The following is an 18,854-nucleotide window of genomic DNA, read 5'->3' as shown; positions in this document are numbered from 1 at the left end:
CGACTCCAAACGTCCTCATTACAGCCGCCCAGGGCTTTTGAAAGCGGGCGATCCGGGCCTCCCCTGGTTGGCTGACTCGTGGCCTTCTACAAGCCTCCCAGCAAACGGAGGCTTAGGGAGTCCAAAGGGTGGCAACAACTTTGGCCGAGGAGGTAAGAAACACAAGCGGCGCTGAGTGAGGGGAGGGGGGAGGTACAGTATTAGCGATGCCTTGGTGGACAGTTTTGATGTTTATCCTTTGGGAAGCATCATGCCAGCACATTGCATTTACAAACACGTGCATCCAAATTAACAGTGCCTCTGAGGGGTTGTTTTCCCTGATTTGATTTGACAACCTTGATATTTGGCTTAATTTTTTTTTTTTTTTGCTGTTTAGAAATATTTTTGGCAGTCCTTTCCTGCCACTGTGCATTTTCCAAGCTCGCGTGAGATTGATACTCCAGGTTGGTGGTTTTAATTTGAGTGCGCTGTTTTAAACCAGTAAGCTGGGGGCGTGTTTGTGTGAGAGACAGTGAAGCTGAAGGTTAGCGCTGTGTGAATATCCCCTCTTCTGAACACTCCACCAGGCTCCCACCGAGCGTTGCATGCTAATTACGCTTGTTGATAATCACTTTCGTTTATATCAACTCTACTTTGGACTTGTTTTTTAAAAAAAAAAACTAATGCAGAGCACCAGAACAGCGGGGTGCGTTAATGACCTTAAAGATCGTTAACTTCACGTCAACTTATCTCTCTGTGTTGCCTTTCTTTCTTTCTTCCCTCTCCCTCCCCCATCCCCGCGCTCCGTCTCCACCCCACTTCCCCTCAGATGTTTTACCGTCTGCAGCCATGGAGAAAACGGGCACCATGCTGTCTGATGGGGCCATCTACAGCAGTATCGACTTCATGGGGAAGGGAGGCTACAGCAGCCCGGCACGAGCCGGCCAGCCCACACCTTACGCCACCACTCAGATCCTGCAGTCCAACAGCTTCCACGAGCTGGCTGTGGACAGGCCAGATCCCCGTTGGAAGGCGTCTCTGCAGGCCCAGCAGGAAATGGCAAACATGGGCTACTCACTGACTGACCGGCGACCTGGTCCGGGTACGAGCCATGTGGAAAAAAAATCGCTACGAGCTGAACTTGGAGAAAAAGCAAATGAGGAAGGAAGGGATTTATTTACATATTCGCCAAAATAGACCCTCAGGACAATGTTCTTAATTACTCTTCTGTCTCCATCACAGCTCTACCCGGAGAGCTTATCTAGCCCAGAAATGTCACGCAACAATGACGCATTCCTTTGGCTTAATTTGATTAGCGATGGCAGAAAATCCCTCAGCGCTTCTGAGTTATTTATTTAGCATATATACATTTTGTAAAGCTGCGGAGGCATATCTGTCTGCACCTTTGTAGTTTTGCACAATGTTCAGCTAAATGTCAGGCTCAGCGGAGATAAAGCGAGCCCAAGGAGGGGGAGTCGTACGGATGCAACTTTAAGTGGTTGACACAGGTTTTTAATGCCACTTTAAGAAATGTCAACATTTGGGAATTGTTATAATGTGCTGCAAGCACAAAGCAAAGGAAGAGATGAACTTTGTGCAGGAAGACAGGCTTTTTTTTTTTTTAAAGATTCCAGCTGCTGGTGTAGATGCAAAATGACTTTCAAATCAAACCTGCATGTGTGTAAAATTGATATAGAATATTATTGAAGAGACGATTACGAGGGGGCTTCTCAAGATTTTGAAACATTTTGTGTTTCCCACCCCTAGTCACTAAGGCTACAAAGAAAAAGAAGATCAAGGGAGGGACAAAACCCTCCAAATCAAATGGGACGTGCTGGGCGAACATCCCCCTGCCTCCGCCACCCATGCACCCTCTGCCGGGTACAGAGGTCGATCTTGATAGGTACCCCCAGGAAACCCATAAAGGAAGGTAAGGCACACTCAGGTTTCATCAGTCCTGCCTCTGCACAGAAAAAAAAAAAACACAAAACAATGTTAAGAGCAAATACAAATGCCAAATCAGAGGCACAATTTGGCTGAACATTAAGGTATTTTACTCTTTCAGGTCACGTTCTGACCCTGTCTTTTATGGGGGATTTATGTGATACACCAAGACAAAGTAATCCATATTTGGGAAGTGGAAGAACACATGGTTTTCAAAAGTTTTTACACACAAAAAAAAAAAAATCATCCTTAACTCTGAAAAAAAAATCAATATCCGAAGCTTTGAGCATCTCTCACTGCACAATACAAATGACAGGATTATAAACCTACCATGACTAAGCTATCCATCTAAACTGATGAAGAGGGCAAGGATAACAGTAATGAGGGAACCAAATGAGAGGGCTGTAGCAGCTGTCCGAGTACGAACCCGGACAGCTACTTGTTTATGACTTCAAAAATCTGGATTTTGAAAAGTGGCAAAAAGAAGGCTGTTGTTGAGACAAAGCTCTAGAAAGTCTAATCTTGACAAGCCACATATAGGATAGAGCAAATACGTGGAAAACGATGCTTTGTTAAATGACACCAAAAGTGAACTATTTTGGTAGTTCAGTTGCCTACTAGCTAACTGCACATCATTCTGAAAATGCTGTTGTAGCTGTAAACCGGGGTGAGTTGACCATACAGATGCATGCCACACTTTTCAGTGTTCAGTATTTTGAAACCCCTTCTTTATTATTTTCTTCTACTTTGTGTTGGCCTGTCAGTATCAGATTATTATTTTTTCGCCAAGTTTTTGGGTAAACATGAGGAATTTGACTTTGGATTTCAATGCTCACACAAAATCCCAATAAAATACACGGTGGTTGGTGGCTCTAACCTACGAATATTATTTGCAAAGCCTTATATAATCTCATTAAATGCTATCGGTACCAGATTTTTTTGTTCCTACATAACACATCTTTTCCTTTTTTTGTTCTTTTTCTTTTGCATACTAACAGCAACAGCTGGGCCCCACCCATGTCTATCCAGACCTACCGCCACCAGGATTTGGACAGCGAAGCAGAAGAGGAGAGAGGTCCAACTCCACCCTTGAGAGGAAGATCCTCTTCTCCAGCTCCCTTCAGCCAGCCCTCATCCTCCTCTCTCAGTTCTGCCCACCATGAAGAAATGCAATCCATATTGCAGGCCCACTTAGATGAACTCACCAGAGCTTACCAGTACGAAGTGGCCAAGCAGGCATGGTAAGGATACATGACAGCACCAGTTCTTTATATTAAGTAGACTAGAGATTTGTGACCCTTTTCAGTCTGGTTTTCAAAAATGGCACTGCATTAAAATTGTTCTGTTGAAGTTCTGTAGGATTTTTTAGTAGCCTCTGACACATGGAGCTGTTTTACTTACTTTGCCATTGAACTATGTCACCACCCCTTTGTTTAGCTATCCTTATAGATGCCTTTAAACGGCATGTACAAGGTTTTATATTTAATCATGTTCTTTATTGACTGGAGTTTTAGTCTTCATCAAGGAATTTTGCTTTCCTTTTTTTACTACATTTTTATGAGGTCCACTTAATCCTTTCTCTGTCTAAAAAGTGTTGCCAGTTCCTTGCTTTGCACAGTTGCAGACATACCTGGATTTTTATTCAAGCGATTCATCCTGTCATATTTTGTTTTGCATAACAATTGCCAGCATTTGAATGTCTCAGGGTGCTGGTATTTGCACATGTCAGCCCAAACCTGCATCGCTGTCTCCCTCGAACGATAAAAAAAAAAAACATTCTAGCCATTGATTACACCTTCGACGAAGCACTGAGGGGAACTTGATAAGTCAGGGCCGACACGTGTTGGGGGGGGGGGGGTAATGACTGGGTTTAGTCTTACATGCTGGTCTGACATCAGTAAATAGAGTTGGTAATTATGCATGCATCTCCTCTACGGTGGGATGCGAGCCATCATGGAGGACAGCTGTGCGGGAGATAACAGGCATGTTGCTGACAGCCCTGCCCATCCAGATATCCTTTATCCAGTCCAATTACAACTCCATTGTGTTACCACAACACACACTGCTGCCGAGAAAGAAATCAGGGAAAATCACTGCAGACATTCATAGTCTTAACGCCTCTGAATATCCACTGATTCCGCATTCTGATGGTTGTTTTGCAGTATTTCCCCCGGTCTTTATCTGACCTCTGTTGCATTTTGATGATTTGACAGCATGCATTAATACGGTGTTTGCTCACATTTAATTAGGCATATGAAGAGCGGGGCGAATGTGTCCAACACATCGATGGACTTCATGTCGAGTACACTGGGCTCTGATCTGGGAGTAACTCTCCTTTCTGAAGACGATGAGGAAGAAGAGGAGGATGAAAGATACTCTGTGGTGTCAAAGAACTTGTGCGGCTTGGAATACACTCCAGGTCACAGCATTGACAGCCTTGAAGGCACAGGTATGTGTTGTTATTATTTTAGGTTGTGTTTGAAATAAGAGCGTTCTTTATAAATTTGAGAAACCAGGCATGGGCATGTTGGCTGTTTCAAGGTATACCAAGATCACTTTACCATTATTTAATTAAAATCATGATTATTCAACACGTTAACTCTTAGAATTATAATTTGATTAAATTAAAATGAAAGAAGAATATAATAGTTTAGTTATGTTTAATGAATATTACAAACTGAAAATAATAAGTAACAAGTACATTATTTGTCATTTACTATGTATTAAACATACATACAGAAACAAAGTAGCATTTTGTTCTTATTCAAATGAAATAGATTAAATTATATGTTCTTTCGAATGTTATGTTATGAAAAGAACTGATGAAGGAACATCACTTCCTGGGAGACCTACTCTTAAGATATAAGTTGACCCCTTGTTCACAAAATGTCTGTCTACTAGCCTGTGTTCAATGTCCATGTTAACTAACTGTTATACTTGTCAATGTGGATTTCCATGGGTTTCCTAAGTCAATGTTTCCATTGCTGTTTTGGTTTACAGCTAAGTTATTCACCATTAACCTGACTGTAGCCATATGGATTTCGCTCCGCCCAGCTCCACTTACATCCATCTGGGACCTCTCCCATAGAGAGTGATTTCTCCAACCAATTTTATTGTCTAGCCAATCAGGACGCAGGGCTGGAGTTTCATAGATGTGACGTAGTGGAGAAGCAACCGTGACGTGAGACTGTTTTGATTCAGATAGCAATGGCGGCTCGCATCAAGGAAGCAAGCATTAACATTGATGCTGCTATTTCTTCCGTGTTGTCCAATCTACTAATATTGTTTCATTAAAAGAACATCAGATAACAGCTCTGAAGGCTTTTGTTGGTGGAAACGATGTTTTCGCGGCATGCCCGCGGCGGAGCGGTTAGCGCAAACCATATTAGGAGGCCTTTAGTCCTTGACGCGGTCGGCCCAGGATCGACTCCGACCCGCGGCGCTTTGCCGCCTGTCTCCCCCCTCTTCCTGTCAGGTCACTGTCAATAAAACGCGTGCCACTAGAGCCGCAAACACATAAAAAAAAAAGTTTTGTTTTTTCCTGCGTCGCCCTCACAGCGTCACGGGTTAGCTTCGGTGTGAGTGGTAGAAATAGCATGTCGATAAAGATGACAGACAAGTGGCTTATCCAATCATATGCAAGGATGTTTGATAAGGCCCAGCCTTCAAAAAAGGCAATTCCTATGGAGAGGTCCCAGATGGATGTAAGTGAAATCCATCTGGCTAGAGTCGGGTTAATTTACCATAGCATTATGCAATTTCAATACATTGGTGGGGAGCCAAAATAATTGTAATTCCTCCTTTATGTAGTCATTTTTTTTCCTTCAACAAATATTAAAGAAGATAATATTTTTACATATAGAAAATAAATTGATACATTTGGCCAGATTAGTTTGGTACTACTTAAGGTACTACTTAATGGTTGATTATAGTTTTTTTTCTTCTTTTTTTTTCTTTAAGTTCACACTGAACAATATACTGTCAGGGCCGACTGTGAGAACTGTGCAGAATATGAGCAAAAAATGCAACAGTCCAAAATCCTAATTTTAAAGTTCTTCAAAAGCTTTAGAGGACCATTGATCAAAACTATTTGAACTGATAACAAGGAAGTTGGTCTCCACTGGAGGAACAGGTAAAAAAGAAGTAAGGGGTTCTTCAAAACTTAAGCATAGTGATGTCTTACTAATTAATATTTACAACCCGTGCTCTAACATTTGACTGGCAATGTAAAAGTGATTCAGAATAGAACAAATATACTTAAGAGAATGAAAAATCGAGACTGAAAAAGCCACTCAAGAAAATACATTTATGTTGAACAACTTATAGAACACAATACACCCACGGGGAGTTAGAATAGAGGAAGAACAAATTAATTATTATTTGTAGCTGGGTAATATATGAACAATGAGAGACGCACGTTTCCGCAAGTGAATAGCTGTAAATGTCATGCATGTTAGAAAGACAGATCATTTAATATTTTGAAATATGTTTAGTTTAAATAATAGAAAGTGAAGCAGATTTGCCAACAGCATAATGGTGGCACCACCAAGTCTGATTATGGGGTCTTCTGGGTGGATGATGGCTGCTTTGCATGTTTGCTAAAACGTTCAGTTTTGGTGTCATCTGACCTTGACTTTTTCCACATTTTTGCTCTATTCCCCTATGTGGAAAATTGTAAATGGAACTTTTTATGTTTTTCTTTCGACATTTATTTCCCCCCTGACATTCTCCCCTAAAGGCTAGACATGTGGAGTGCACAACTAATACTGACACGGTAAACAGATTCACCCACCTGAGCTGATGGTCTGTGTAGCTCTATCAGAGCTACCGTGGGCCTCTTGGCTACCTTTACGATTAATATTTTCCCCACCTGTCAGTTTTGGTGAACAGCTATGTCTTGGTAGATTTGGAGCTCCTCCATCTGCTTTCTGCTTTCCAACAGGGTTTGGGCCTCTGTGACAGAAGCAGGGACTCACTATGATAGCAAAACTATTGATATAGCTGTAATCCTTTCAATAAGCTTTTAGATGGTGCGTTTTAGAACAGTTTAAAACCATTAATCAAAAGTTACATGTCCTCGTTTTCAGATAGCTGTAGTAGCCATAACATATTTTATAATTTGATGCATTTAAAAATAGGTTGCCGCCTGAAAGCTACTCTTTAGAACTCAGAAACTTGATGGCTTCTCCCACAGGGACAGAACCGTGCCGTTTTTAGACCCCATTGTTTGATAAGTTACGACTGACGGGTGCACTGAGAATATGTGTGTGTTCATTACATTTAATAAGCCATTGCAAGGCAGAATACAAGTCAGTGTGACTATAAATATTTACACACATCAGCAATGCAAATGTGTTCTCATCACAGATCTTACAGGCACACATTATAAGGAAAAATATGACTCTTTAGTCTTGTGTCTAGAAGCCACAGTGGGGAGCCACATCCCTTTCCGTTATGCTACAAAGGATGTTTTTTTCTTAATGCTGTCAAATTCTCTCAGCAGCACGACAACTATGACTTCTATTTTCCTACGGGATATGTGACAAAAATGTATACCTTGTCAAAAGACACAAGCGCCTTGCATGAAAAGCGTTTTCTTTTTACTTGATCTTTTCACATTTTTGTCAAGTTACAGCCGCAAGCATCTGCATGTGAATTTTTTATTGAAATTTAATGTGAATGACCAACCCAAATTAGCATGTGATTGTGAAGTGGAAGGGATATGATGCACAGTTTCCAAACTGTTTCCAAATAAAAATCCGAAAAGTATGATGTGCGTTTGTATCCACCGCTCTTGTTCAACCACTTTTCAACGCAAGTACAGGTGCATGTATTTTGTTTTATGTCTCTAAAAGCACATCTACTTTAGGCACAGTTCCACTGGCCTGCCCGCTCTCACCGGCCCAACTCAGCTCCTCCGCACTCAGATTACCTTTGGCTGGTTTAGCTATTCCTTTTTTTAGTATCCTGTCTGGCAATGTGACATTAATAATTGTTGTCTTATTGCCAACAAGAGCCCAACAGATTTTACTTTCACAAGTGGAGCCTTACTGCTTTTGTCATAGTGCTCTGTTTGATTTATATATGCAAAAAGCTTTATTAGATTTTATTCTGGGACTATTTCATGTTCAATGGACACAGAAACGGGAAGGTAAAAGAGGAAAAGGAGAGAAAGAGACGAGACAAAATGCAAAAAGGGAGATAATGGGAAAGAGGGGAGGAAAGAGAGAAAGCAATATAACATCCTCAGAGCCTGCTTCTACACCTGCAAAGACAGATACAAAAAGAACAGCAAAGCCTACCGATAAAGTATTACAGGACCAAACAAACAACGCATTGATACCATCACTGAAGAATAGTATACAGTATTATTTAATATGAAATGTATAAAGTGACAGCTGAAGATAATAATAGGGGTTTCCTGTATAGAATTGAATCTGTAAGTACCTGGATTCGAGCACCTGTAGGTGTTTGTGAGAGTGTGATTGTGTATGTAAGGTTTATCCATAAGAAAAATGCTCAGTAGGCATGTCAAAGACCCTCCCCCCAACATCAAGATGGAGGGGGGGACAACCACGACCACCACAACCCTATCTCCCCAGTCCATAATCCGGTCCTAGTCCACAACCCAGATGATCCATGGGCCCATCCACCCGGAGATGGGGCCAACCAACTAGAGGCTACCCCACAAACCCTAAGTAGCTACCTCCTCCACACCTTGCCCTCCATACCTAAGCCCTACCCCCATATTCCAGGGGAGAGCAAAAGCTCCAGCCCCAGCCGATCCCCAGGACCCAACGCCCATCCCCGACCAAGTGGCCCGCCCCTCCTCCAAGCCACAGAATCTGGATGGCAATCAGAGAACAGGGGTGTTAGAAAGACCACGAGCCTGCCTCTGCCTGTTCAAATGTCATGTTGTTGCATGCTGTTCTCAAATGCGTTTAAAACTGGGAGGGCCAAAAAGGAGGGTGCCAGCCCACCTCCCTTCCGGAAGGTAGCCAGCGGCAACATTTTAACGGCGGTGATATTGTTTGTTTGTTTTTTTTTTCAGTTTGATTGCGTGCTTACTACCAGGCTGTGTGCTGCCAGAGGAGAGAGCGTCATGCTTTGGCAGCAGCAGCCAGGGAGAGGCAGATAGCCTCTGTCTTCCACCGCATGAGGTGGATAGATAAAAACTTCAACATAGCAACTGTCAGTGAGTGTAAAATGAGAAAAAAGCCTTGATAAATCTACAGATCTGACACACATCGCACATCAGGGCATAAAAAGTTGAAGTGTCCTTTTTCTTTACCCTTCAGGTGTGGTTCATGGTTTCAGAATAATAAAAGGCTATTTTGTTTTGGCCCACTTTGTTCATAGTGGTCCTTAATATTGATGTGTCACTCTTCGGTTTTTCTGGACTCCATCAGAGAAAACCTTCTCCTTTCTCCTCACCCCACTACCAATCACTGAAAAGAGGTGTGTTCACTCAAAACTCCTCTCGAGTCAGCACGGTTTGACCCTGCTTTTCAACAGAGCCAGAGGAACCCAGGCTGGCCTTGAAAAAAAACTGCTTCTGAAACATTCGAAGGAGAGCGGAGCCATGCTGTGCGGAGCCCGTGGAACAGGGCCTACAGACACAGTTTTTTCCCCCATTCTTCACTAAAAGAACTGGCTCAAATTTAGGCAGGTTGGAAGAAGAGTGTCTACATCCACAGATTTTCAAGTTTTCCTGCAAATTGTCAATTTCATTTAGGTCTAGAGTTGGAGTGGGCTGTTCTAGCACATGAATATTCTTTAAATGATTCGAGCCTAACTCTGGCTATAAGCTTAGGATCTCTGTCCTGCTGGGAGGTGAACATCTGCTTCTTTCCAGCCTCCAGAATGTTTTCTTTCAGGATTACTCTGTACTGAGTAATGTTCATCCATCTACCCATCCACTCTGACCAGCTTCTCGATTCCTGCTGAAGAAAATAATCCTCACGGCATGATGCTGCCACTAACATGTTTCACCGTGGCTATGGTGTTTTCAGAGAAATGTGCAATTAGTTTTCTGCCACATGCAGCATTTTGTATACAAGCCAACATGTTTAATTTTGGTCTTATCTGACCCTGTTGTACCATACAGCATTTATTGTCCCTTACATAGCTTGAGACAAATCTTAAATGGTTACCACCACATCTTTTCTGACTGTTGGATTTATTTTCTCCAAGAAAATAAATCTAGATAATTGATTCAACGTTTCAAATATTGTTTGAAAACTGTACTTTAAACTTTGTACTCTAAACGCTTTCTTCCTGACCCGTCTGTTGTGTTCGTTGGTCGTCATGATGCTGTTTCTTTACTAGTACTTCAACAAATATCTGAAGCCTTCAGAGCAGATGAAGCAACACTGAGGTTAAATTTCCACACAGATCTACCGTATGTACTGATCGGGTGACTTCTGGGGTTGCATTGGATTTTATTCATGGGTATCAAAGTAAAAGAGGCTGAATACAAATACACAGTTCACAGTTGTTTACTCCTTTGTGCTTACCTTGCACAGTAAATCCTAACAACACATGTACATGTTGTGGTTGTAGCATGAAAAAACTGTGATTGGTGAATATTTTACCCTCTGAACCTGTGAATTACTGTACAACTAACATATTTTTTAACTGTTGGAAAGATGTGGACAATTCATTATCTATCATAACTGCCTTATTTCTTCTCATCACAGGGAAATCCACCCATCACAGTCACACTGATAGCTTTGGAGCTGCAGACCACGGTGCGCATGGTACACATAGCCTCAGACACAAGGGGGCACCACTTACTGGCCACAAACCTCAGACAGACAAGGTCGGAACTCTTCCCAGGCGGAGAGACACCAACACAGACTGTGAGTTTGGACTTCCGTGCTCTCAGACAACTGTTTCTCAAATATGATTCCTTTTATTTATATATATATATATATATATATCTCCACCGCATGTCATGATATCTCCTTTCCACATGCCATCATCTTCCATCCACTCTACAGCCCACACGCCAGCCACAAAGTCCCTGCACAGCATGGGATCCCACATGCAAAGCCCGTGGGCAGCTCCGGCACCAGACGCCTCAGAGGAGTGCATGGTGACTGTGTCAACACTAGAGAGACAGCACATGGCTTCCTGGAGTGGCACAACATCGTCCGGCAGGGCCACCCTGGGTAGGGGTTCCCACAAGAGACCTGCCGCAGACCTCTCCCACGACGGGCATCCTTCCACTAACGGCACAGAGAAAAGGGAACATTGTAAGTGTAGAATGTGTGCAAAAAGAGCAAATTATCCATTTGTACGGAGCAAAAGCATGATGATTGGGACTGATTTATTTGTTAAACAAGGAGGCTGTTCATGAATACTCATGCTTGAAAACATTTGATCTCAGAAGAAATATCTGGAAAACTTGGGGATACTTTAGATGTGTATGAGTATTTTACAGAAAACAATTTTCTGTTTGTTCTGAAAACACATTTCTACCTGTTTTGAAATGTAAAATCAATCTACATACCAAAAAAAAAAGAACTGCTTCCAGTGCAGAGCTGGTGCTACTACCCCACTTGGCATCATTTCTTTCAGTTTCCTGCATCAAAAACATTGGCTCTGGTTCTGAAAAACAAAGCCAGTTTTACCCAAGCACCAACTCCTCTCTTGGCCAGACCAAACAGCAGCTTCCATCATGGACTGGAGCTGGGGGTAATGCACACCAACAACCTAATGAAATGTGTTGAGTGCCATATTAAAAAAAAAAAAAAGTTTGTTTTTTAGGCTGCCAAATTTAAGATGTAGAAAGAATGAAAAGGCTGGGTTGCAACATTTTAAAGAAGTCTGATTAGATCTAGAATATTCTGAGCTCATTGTCTCCAATCTGTTTTGAACAGAAACGGCTTTGGTAGCAAAACTTTTTCAGTCGTTTATGTCCCTCTTTTGTTTCTCACATAGATCAACCAAAAGCAGTTTACCACTGTCTCAGCCTCCCTAAGACATAGAATCCACTCATTGTTCGTAGGGCCGATTTACTTCTTATGGATCCACGAATTGTGTGAAAATGTAAGGGGTATGACACAAATGCAAACCTACAGAAAAAAAGGACATTAACCTAAACTGGCATGCCAGCAAGGAACACTTTAATCAGAAAAGCAGCCAAGGGGCCCTGCTGTAGCTCTGAGGGAGCTGCAGAGATCTACGGCTTCACAGAGAGAAGCACAACTAATAGTCGTTCACTCCACAAACCCGACCTTTATGAAAAATAGGCACTATTTAAAAGGAAGCCAAATTAAATCGATTCAGCAAACATGTAGCTCAATGGGCTCTGGTCAGATGAGGCTCAAATTTATGTTTTTGACCTACATGCAAAACACTAGTTATAGCAGAAAACTAAGGCTTTAAATCCACCTGAACCCACGGTGACACATGGTAGTGAAAACATTATGCTGTGGTGAGGCTTTTCTTCAGCAGAGACATTAAATCTGATGATTGATGGGGCTGGATAAAGAAAGAGACAAAAACGTGTCTCAAGAGAAGGAGAGAGAAAGATGGATAGCTAGAAGAAACATGCCCCCAAAAGGCTTGCCTGATGGCACATCTTGTTTCTTCCATTTGTCTTCACTTGGATGTGGCGATGAAGCAGGTCATTCAAAATATTTAGCAAAAATCTTTCATCATCTGTTTCTTTCTCAGATTTGTCCAACCAATCAGTGATCTGATTGGGTCTCAACCAAAACGAGTAGTATTAGAGCTAGAGGTCAGGTTAAGTAGCGCTGACCTCCATTAAAGCTTCTTAAATTGACTCCCTTAGGTGCAGAGATGTTATAAGTCCTTACAAGAAGGTTTTCAGCATTTCCTTTGGAAGAAAGTGTATACTGGTAAATAATCAAACAAAGGAGGTCAGCCTGACCTCCTAGCTCATAAATTCTGGATTATCTGCCAACACTGAACCTTGACTTTTATAAATATTAGGAGTATAGGAACTAGCGGCACAATATCTCACTATAATAAAACGCCACAATATTTCCCATCAGAGTGAAGTCAAGTTATAGAATAGCTACCTAGATGTTGGCAGCATATGATTGTCATCTGGTGAAGCAAGTGTAAGCTATCATCGAGCCACAGATGGGAAGGGAAGTGCTTTAAACTTGACACCCTGTTGCATCAGTGCCTGAACAGTTAAGCAAGTGGAACAACTGCTCCCCCATTTTCTGATGCCAAAAAATCGGATCACTCTCTGTGATTAGATGAATGTATAACATGTAAATATCTTTGTACTTTTTATCAAACAAACTCTAAATAATAATTAGAGGTAACTAATAAATCTTAGCCATTCATGTAGCCCACACACCACAGTATGATTAGGAAAATAAAGTTGATGTTTTTTTGTAACATCATCCTTCCAACAGCGAACAACCATGATGGGTAAATGGTAAAGAATTGGTTTCTCCCTAAATGCAAAACATTTAAAAAGCAGTTCTTAAAGCTCATAAAACGTCTGTACTTTTCTCACTGAACGTTGTCTTACTCAAAGTTATCTTTTGCTCTCACTCGTTGGTCTGGCCAAAAACACTAAAACTTCCACCACCACTTTTAAACTTTCTCCCTTGCTTTGTAGGTTTTTTTATTTATTTGAGTATCTCTTGTGAAAAATATTTTGACTGATTTTTTGTTTGTCAAAAAATATCGCTAAAAATTTCTATTGTCTCATTTTCCTAAACCCACTTCTGTGGGTGCAAAATCTGTGTAGAACATGGTTCAAAATGCAAATAACATTTAGATGTATAAAAAAACTAGGAAACTGAACAAATAGACTGATGTTGAAAATAAAGAGTTAGAATTATTTAAAGCATTAGAAATCAATATTTGGATTGTTACTTATCCCTGAGTTGTTTCTTTTCCTGTTTTTGTTGATTTTTTTTTTTTTAAGCAACCAAAAGTCCACAAGTCCCATGGAAGCTTTGGGTAACTTTTAAGCAACGGACTTCCCCACCCTCTCAGTTATTTAAATTGGAAAAAAAACTAGAAAAATTTTGAACTAGTTTTACTAAATTTCGGCCAGGGTTTCTTGTTATTAGCCCATTTTCCATTGAAAGGCCCCGGATTATAAGCGTTTGGATTTGGTTCCTCTACCTCACCTTCAGTCCAGCGGGTGGCGGTAAGAAGAAACCAAAGGCCAAACAGCCGAAGCCCGACCGAACCCACTTTTTTTTAAGACATTAGTAAAATCATGGGTATGGGTAAGTTGGATAGAACCTATGGAGTATTTTCAGGTCATCAGATTGTGCCTTTTCTATTCTTAAATTAGTAATTCATTTTGCATAATACTTTTATAGCTTATAAATGTGATTTAGTTTCTTTAGACAACATTTTCTAGACCTCACAAATCCCTTCTATCCTACTTCTGTATATGCTATCCAGCATAACTTTTTTACTTTTTTAAAGGACTATATCAAGTTTGTTTTAACTAATAAATAATAGTAAATGATGAGCAGCTTTGGAGATATACAAATTTATACCGATTCATTCTTCCATTATTTCTTAAGTGGTAGTGGATCCACAAGCAGGATTTTAAATCATTATTTTAAATAAAAGTTTTTTTCCAACCTGCATCTGGCCAAAGTTGATGCTTTACAGCTACATGATTATTTTCAATAAAACTAAACACTGATATAAACACCCATTTTTCTTTTATTAATATAATACTCACTTTATTAATATAAAACTCATATCTACAGCACAGGAAATGTTTATAGTAAAAACAAACTTATTTATCAGAATAACACAAAACATAATCAGTCCACAGGTGCAAGGAATTGATAACTTGATGGTCCAATTAAAAGTAAGTATTTATATTTGGTAGAAAGTGGAGTGTATTGATAGGACATGGAGAGGTTCCTGGGAGCTTTTGGCAACCTGCGTCCAATGTCATTCCTCCTGCAGAGCTGTCAACATAAAACCATGAAAAATAGAAAACAATTACGAGTTCACCCTCCACCAGGTTAGGTTTACATGAAAAGCCAGTTTTAGAAAAATGCGTATTTCTTTGCTTAACAAGAATAGTAAAAATGCTCAGTTTGATCATTGGTAATCTGTTGTTTCCCACAAAACTGTGGCGAAACTGTTTATAATGAATGCCAACATCTAGAAAACAGAAAAAAATATTACATTTTATATTCTGGTACTTCCAGTTATTCACCAGTTATTCACCATACTAAATGCTTGTTATGCCAGAAACCTGTTTGATTATGAGTATTATTATTAATTTTGATTCACTATTATAATTTTAATAATAGATCATTCAAACTCAAATGGTAGCTATAACAAATGTAATTCAAATGGTTGTGATCAGGCTACAAGCCTGTAATTACTAACACTAGCAATGCATTTATTAATTAGCTGTTATGAACTTATTTATGCTGGAAAAGTGTAACCTGATCGGTTATGACCAATCAGACTTATCCAGCAAACGCTGATAACACAAATTATAACTGCAAGTTTTAACCCTTGCTTCTTTATCAAAAACCAATGAAAATGTCTCAGTTGATTTAGTTAACTCAAAAAGAGGTAATTATTTACTTTTAGAGACCATCCACCTTCTGCATCAAAATAAACACAAACAATTACTATTCCACACATTATTTATTAAACCAAAACAACTCCGTCCGTCCGTCCGTCCGTTGTCTTCCGCTTATCCGGGGTCGGGTCGCGGGGGCAGCAGCTTCAGTAGGGAGGCCCAGACGTCCCTCTCCCCAGCCACTTGGGCCAGCTCCTCAGGAGGAATCCCAAGGCGTTCCCAGGCCAGCCGGGAGACATAGTCCCTCCAGCGTGTCCTGGGTCTTCCCCTGGGTCTCCTCCCGGTGGGACGTGCCCACAACAACAAACAAACAACTCCCTGTTACAATAATTATTTTAATTCAATTAAACTAAGAAACACTACTCGCTACTAAAATAAAAATGCAAAAGAAAATAAATGAAAATAAAACAAGTCAAAATGGATTAAATGAGAGGTAGCAATTCTTAACTCAACTCACAGTTGTTTAAACATCACATTCAAGACGGCGGCACTTTGACATAGCAGCATTGAAAGACAAAATAGCTTTGAGAAAACACACCTGCTAGACGGAAGATGGAAGCTAAGCCGACAACTTGGAGCTACTTTGCCCTTTTCAAAGGTGGCGACTATGATGACATATGACCTACGATCTTGCATGACGTGTGAGGAGGAGGTCCTAATGACGTAATGGCATAAAAGTTTTACATCCGCTTTTAGCCGTGACAGACAGCTGACAGCTAGAAGGATATGCCAGTGTGCTTGGCTGACTAAACACTGCAGTTAACCGAGGATTCCCCTTACAACTGCCCAGGAGGAGACAGGCCTGTAAACGGAGCTCTGCTGCTCCAAAAACTCCAAAAGTAGATTCAAAATAGCCTCATATTTTTGATCAACTGACTGCGCAGATACATTTTAAGGTGTTTCCTGCTCAAAAACATCTAAAAATTACTTTTTGTGACAAATTAAAGGGTACAAAATCAAAACGTTTGTGCACTCACCTCTTTAATGCCCTTTACTCCTCCTGGTGGCAGACGGTATTGTCATGCTGCAGACAATCCCAGGGAAAGGAAAAAAGTCCTACCTCAGACCAGGACCTTTTATGCATTAAACTAAAGACCCAGGAATCTGAAGTTCTATCAGAACACGTAATAGGATTAGGACTAAAATTAAAGGCAAAACGGTAATCTGTGTGTAAGGTGAAACTGAATGGACAGACGGTCATTCAATACACAAACCCATAGAGGCCCAGATGTAAAAGTGAAGTTTTAGGACTAATTTTTAACTCAGATTTCTTCATTTGGGTTTCTTTCCAGAGTCCTTGTGAGACATCCATCTTCCCCAGATGTGGTGTGTCCCGAGACCCCTTGTTTGTAAGCGCTATGAGATTTTCTCCCGGCGACAGCGTTTTTCAGAAGCTGGAGAGGACACAGGATGGAAGAAGAAGCAAAAAGCGTAGAAGGAAACACAGACCTGTAAATGTCATGTACAGACACAGACACCACTTTCACAGTGTTATTTCTACCCCCCCCCTCCCCCCTCTTTGAAAGAGTAAACAGTATGTTATATGTCCGCTTCTGTTTTCTGTCACATGGCGATCACACAGTGGAGATGTGAAGAAACCACACCACAAAAAGGACTTGTTCGAATGATGAAAGGACTTGCAAAATTTGTAAATATATTTTTTATGTTATTTTTGTTTTTATGTTTCTTTTTGCTTTGCTATGCAAGCCCAACCTGACTTCATCTCTTCTTGTGATTTATGACTGTAATATTTTTTGTTTTTAATCGATGCTCAAATTGTTGGCTTATTCTGATGAGGCTACTGTATTGTTGTATTTTGCACAGAGCATTTTGTTTTTCTTTTGTTTTATTTATTTTGGTGAAAATAAGCACAAACTAATTTTCAGCTTAGCTGAGGAGGAGAATCATAATGGCAAAGAATGAGATCTATATTAAAGAGTGGAGAGTCAGATGTTGTAGTGTATATTTGGCTATGCTGTAATCGTTTGGGGAAATAACAGGTACACACTAGGAACTAAAATGCCAAAAAAAAGAAAAGAAAAACTAACCAACATCGTTTCATATATCTTGCTGAGAAACCCATTATAGATCATCCTAAGAATGCTTCTCAGTGGGTGGAAAAGAGAAAACATTAACTTTGATATCCAAAGGAAAGACATAAACATTGGCTGCATCTCTGCCATTCTGAAGAAGCAAAACTTAATAAATAATATATCATTGTACCATTTCTAGTAACATCTTTTGACATGATGACGTGCAATATCCAGAACACAATGTGACAGTAGAGAGAAACGAGACAATAGAAGTAACTTGGTGACAGTCAAAGATGATTAAAAGTTTAAACAAGTGCATTGAAGTGACCTACATTCACCTGCAGACAGAAACCGTGTAAAATATGAGACTTTTGTATTTAACTTTTCAACATATAAGACACACACGGCTGTGAGAACGTTTATGTCCCCTTACAGATTTCTTCAGATTATAGTCTTTCAGCAAGACGACACATGTGCTCATGGACTGCCTACGTCAGGTTGAGGTTCACACCTGGTGCTGTGAAAAAGTATCTGCCCCCAAAAATAATTATTCTGTTTTTTGGGGTTTTTTTTGTCACACATAAATGTTTTAGATCATTTACATATAATTGGTTAGGAGGTTGTTGTTGATTTATTTCTTTAAAATTTCATTTTTAGTGCTTACTCAAGCATTTAAAATTTGTTTCATTTGAAACATTGAAGTGTGACAAAAAGCCAAAAATAACTCAAATGGGGGTGATTTTTTTCACATCACTGCATTAACTTAATTTCAAACTTTTTGGTTTACAGTAAAAATGGCTTTTTACAGATTTTATTGACAGCCAGATTTTATGATTTATGAAGTGTTAAATGCAGCTGCTTAAGGTTTTCTGCCAACTCTTATTCAGAATGTTCAGTCTTCATACCTGTTTGGGATGATTTTTGTCCAGAGTTACTTTTTCCTGTATAATTGCTCACCATAAGAAGCATCTTTTCATGACAGATCTGTTTGCCTTCAGGAATACACAGCCACACAGTGAAGGGCCATTTTCTTTTTTCAATACTTGATGCAAAAATAAAATGTGTATGTGGAAAATTAACTGAATTTCTCCCTCATAATGCAAGAGTGTGAAACAATATTTGCGTTAATTCTGAGGTGTCCACAGAGAAACGAAGAATCACTTTGGTTACAAATTGAACAGCAATATAATTTAACAAGAGCTGTATGGATTTTCTAATTGATATATATGGTACTCAAAACTGAGAGAACCATGATACTATTTAAATGAGAACTGGAAAAATCATGGTATAAGCTTAGTATTTTTGAAGCAAGTAACAAACAATACCATATG

General features: G+C 40.1%; 1 protein-coding gene across 3 annotated transcripts in view; it reads left to right on the top strand.

Moving 5' to 3' along the window:
- LOC105927797 (roundabout homolog 2) overlaps window positions 1-17,522 on the top strand; it is a 136,633-nt gene extending 119,111 nt beyond the window's left edge. For all 3 annotated transcript variants that reach the window (XM_036143345.1, XM_021317585.2, XM_012864740.3), the window contains 8 exons: window positions 25-152; window positions 809-1,081; window positions 1,747-1,909; window positions 2,922-3,164; window positions 4,173-4,372; window positions 10,623-10,784; window positions 10,926-11,180; window positions 16,783-17,522. In XM_036143345.1, the coding sequence (XP_035999238.1) occupies window positions 25-152; window positions 809-1,081; window positions 1,747-1,909; window positions 2,922-3,164; window positions 4,173-4,372; window positions 10,623-10,784; window positions 10,926-11,180; window positions 16,783-16,784 (1,426 nt within the window). In that variant the 3' untranslated portion in view covers window positions 16,785-17,522. The remainder of the gene's footprint in view (window positions 1-24; window positions 153-808; window positions 1,082-1,746; window positions 1,910-2,921; window positions 3,165-4,172; window positions 4,373-10,622; window positions 10,785-10,925; window positions 11,181-16,782) is intronic.
- Window positions 17,523-18,854: the final 1,332 nt, after the last annotated feature.

Source organism: Fundulus heteroclitus, chromosome 11, assembly GCF_011125445.2.
Source record: "Fundulus heteroclitus isolate FHET01 chromosome 11, MU-UCD_Fhet_4.1, whole genome shotgun sequence".
Lineage (NCBI taxonomy): Eukaryota > Metazoa > Chordata > Actinopteri > Cyprinodontiformes > Fundulidae > Fundulus > Fundulus heteroclitus.
The sequence above is the reverse complement of the archived record's forward strand: the minus strand, read 5'-3'. Positions and strand labels throughout refer to the sequence as shown.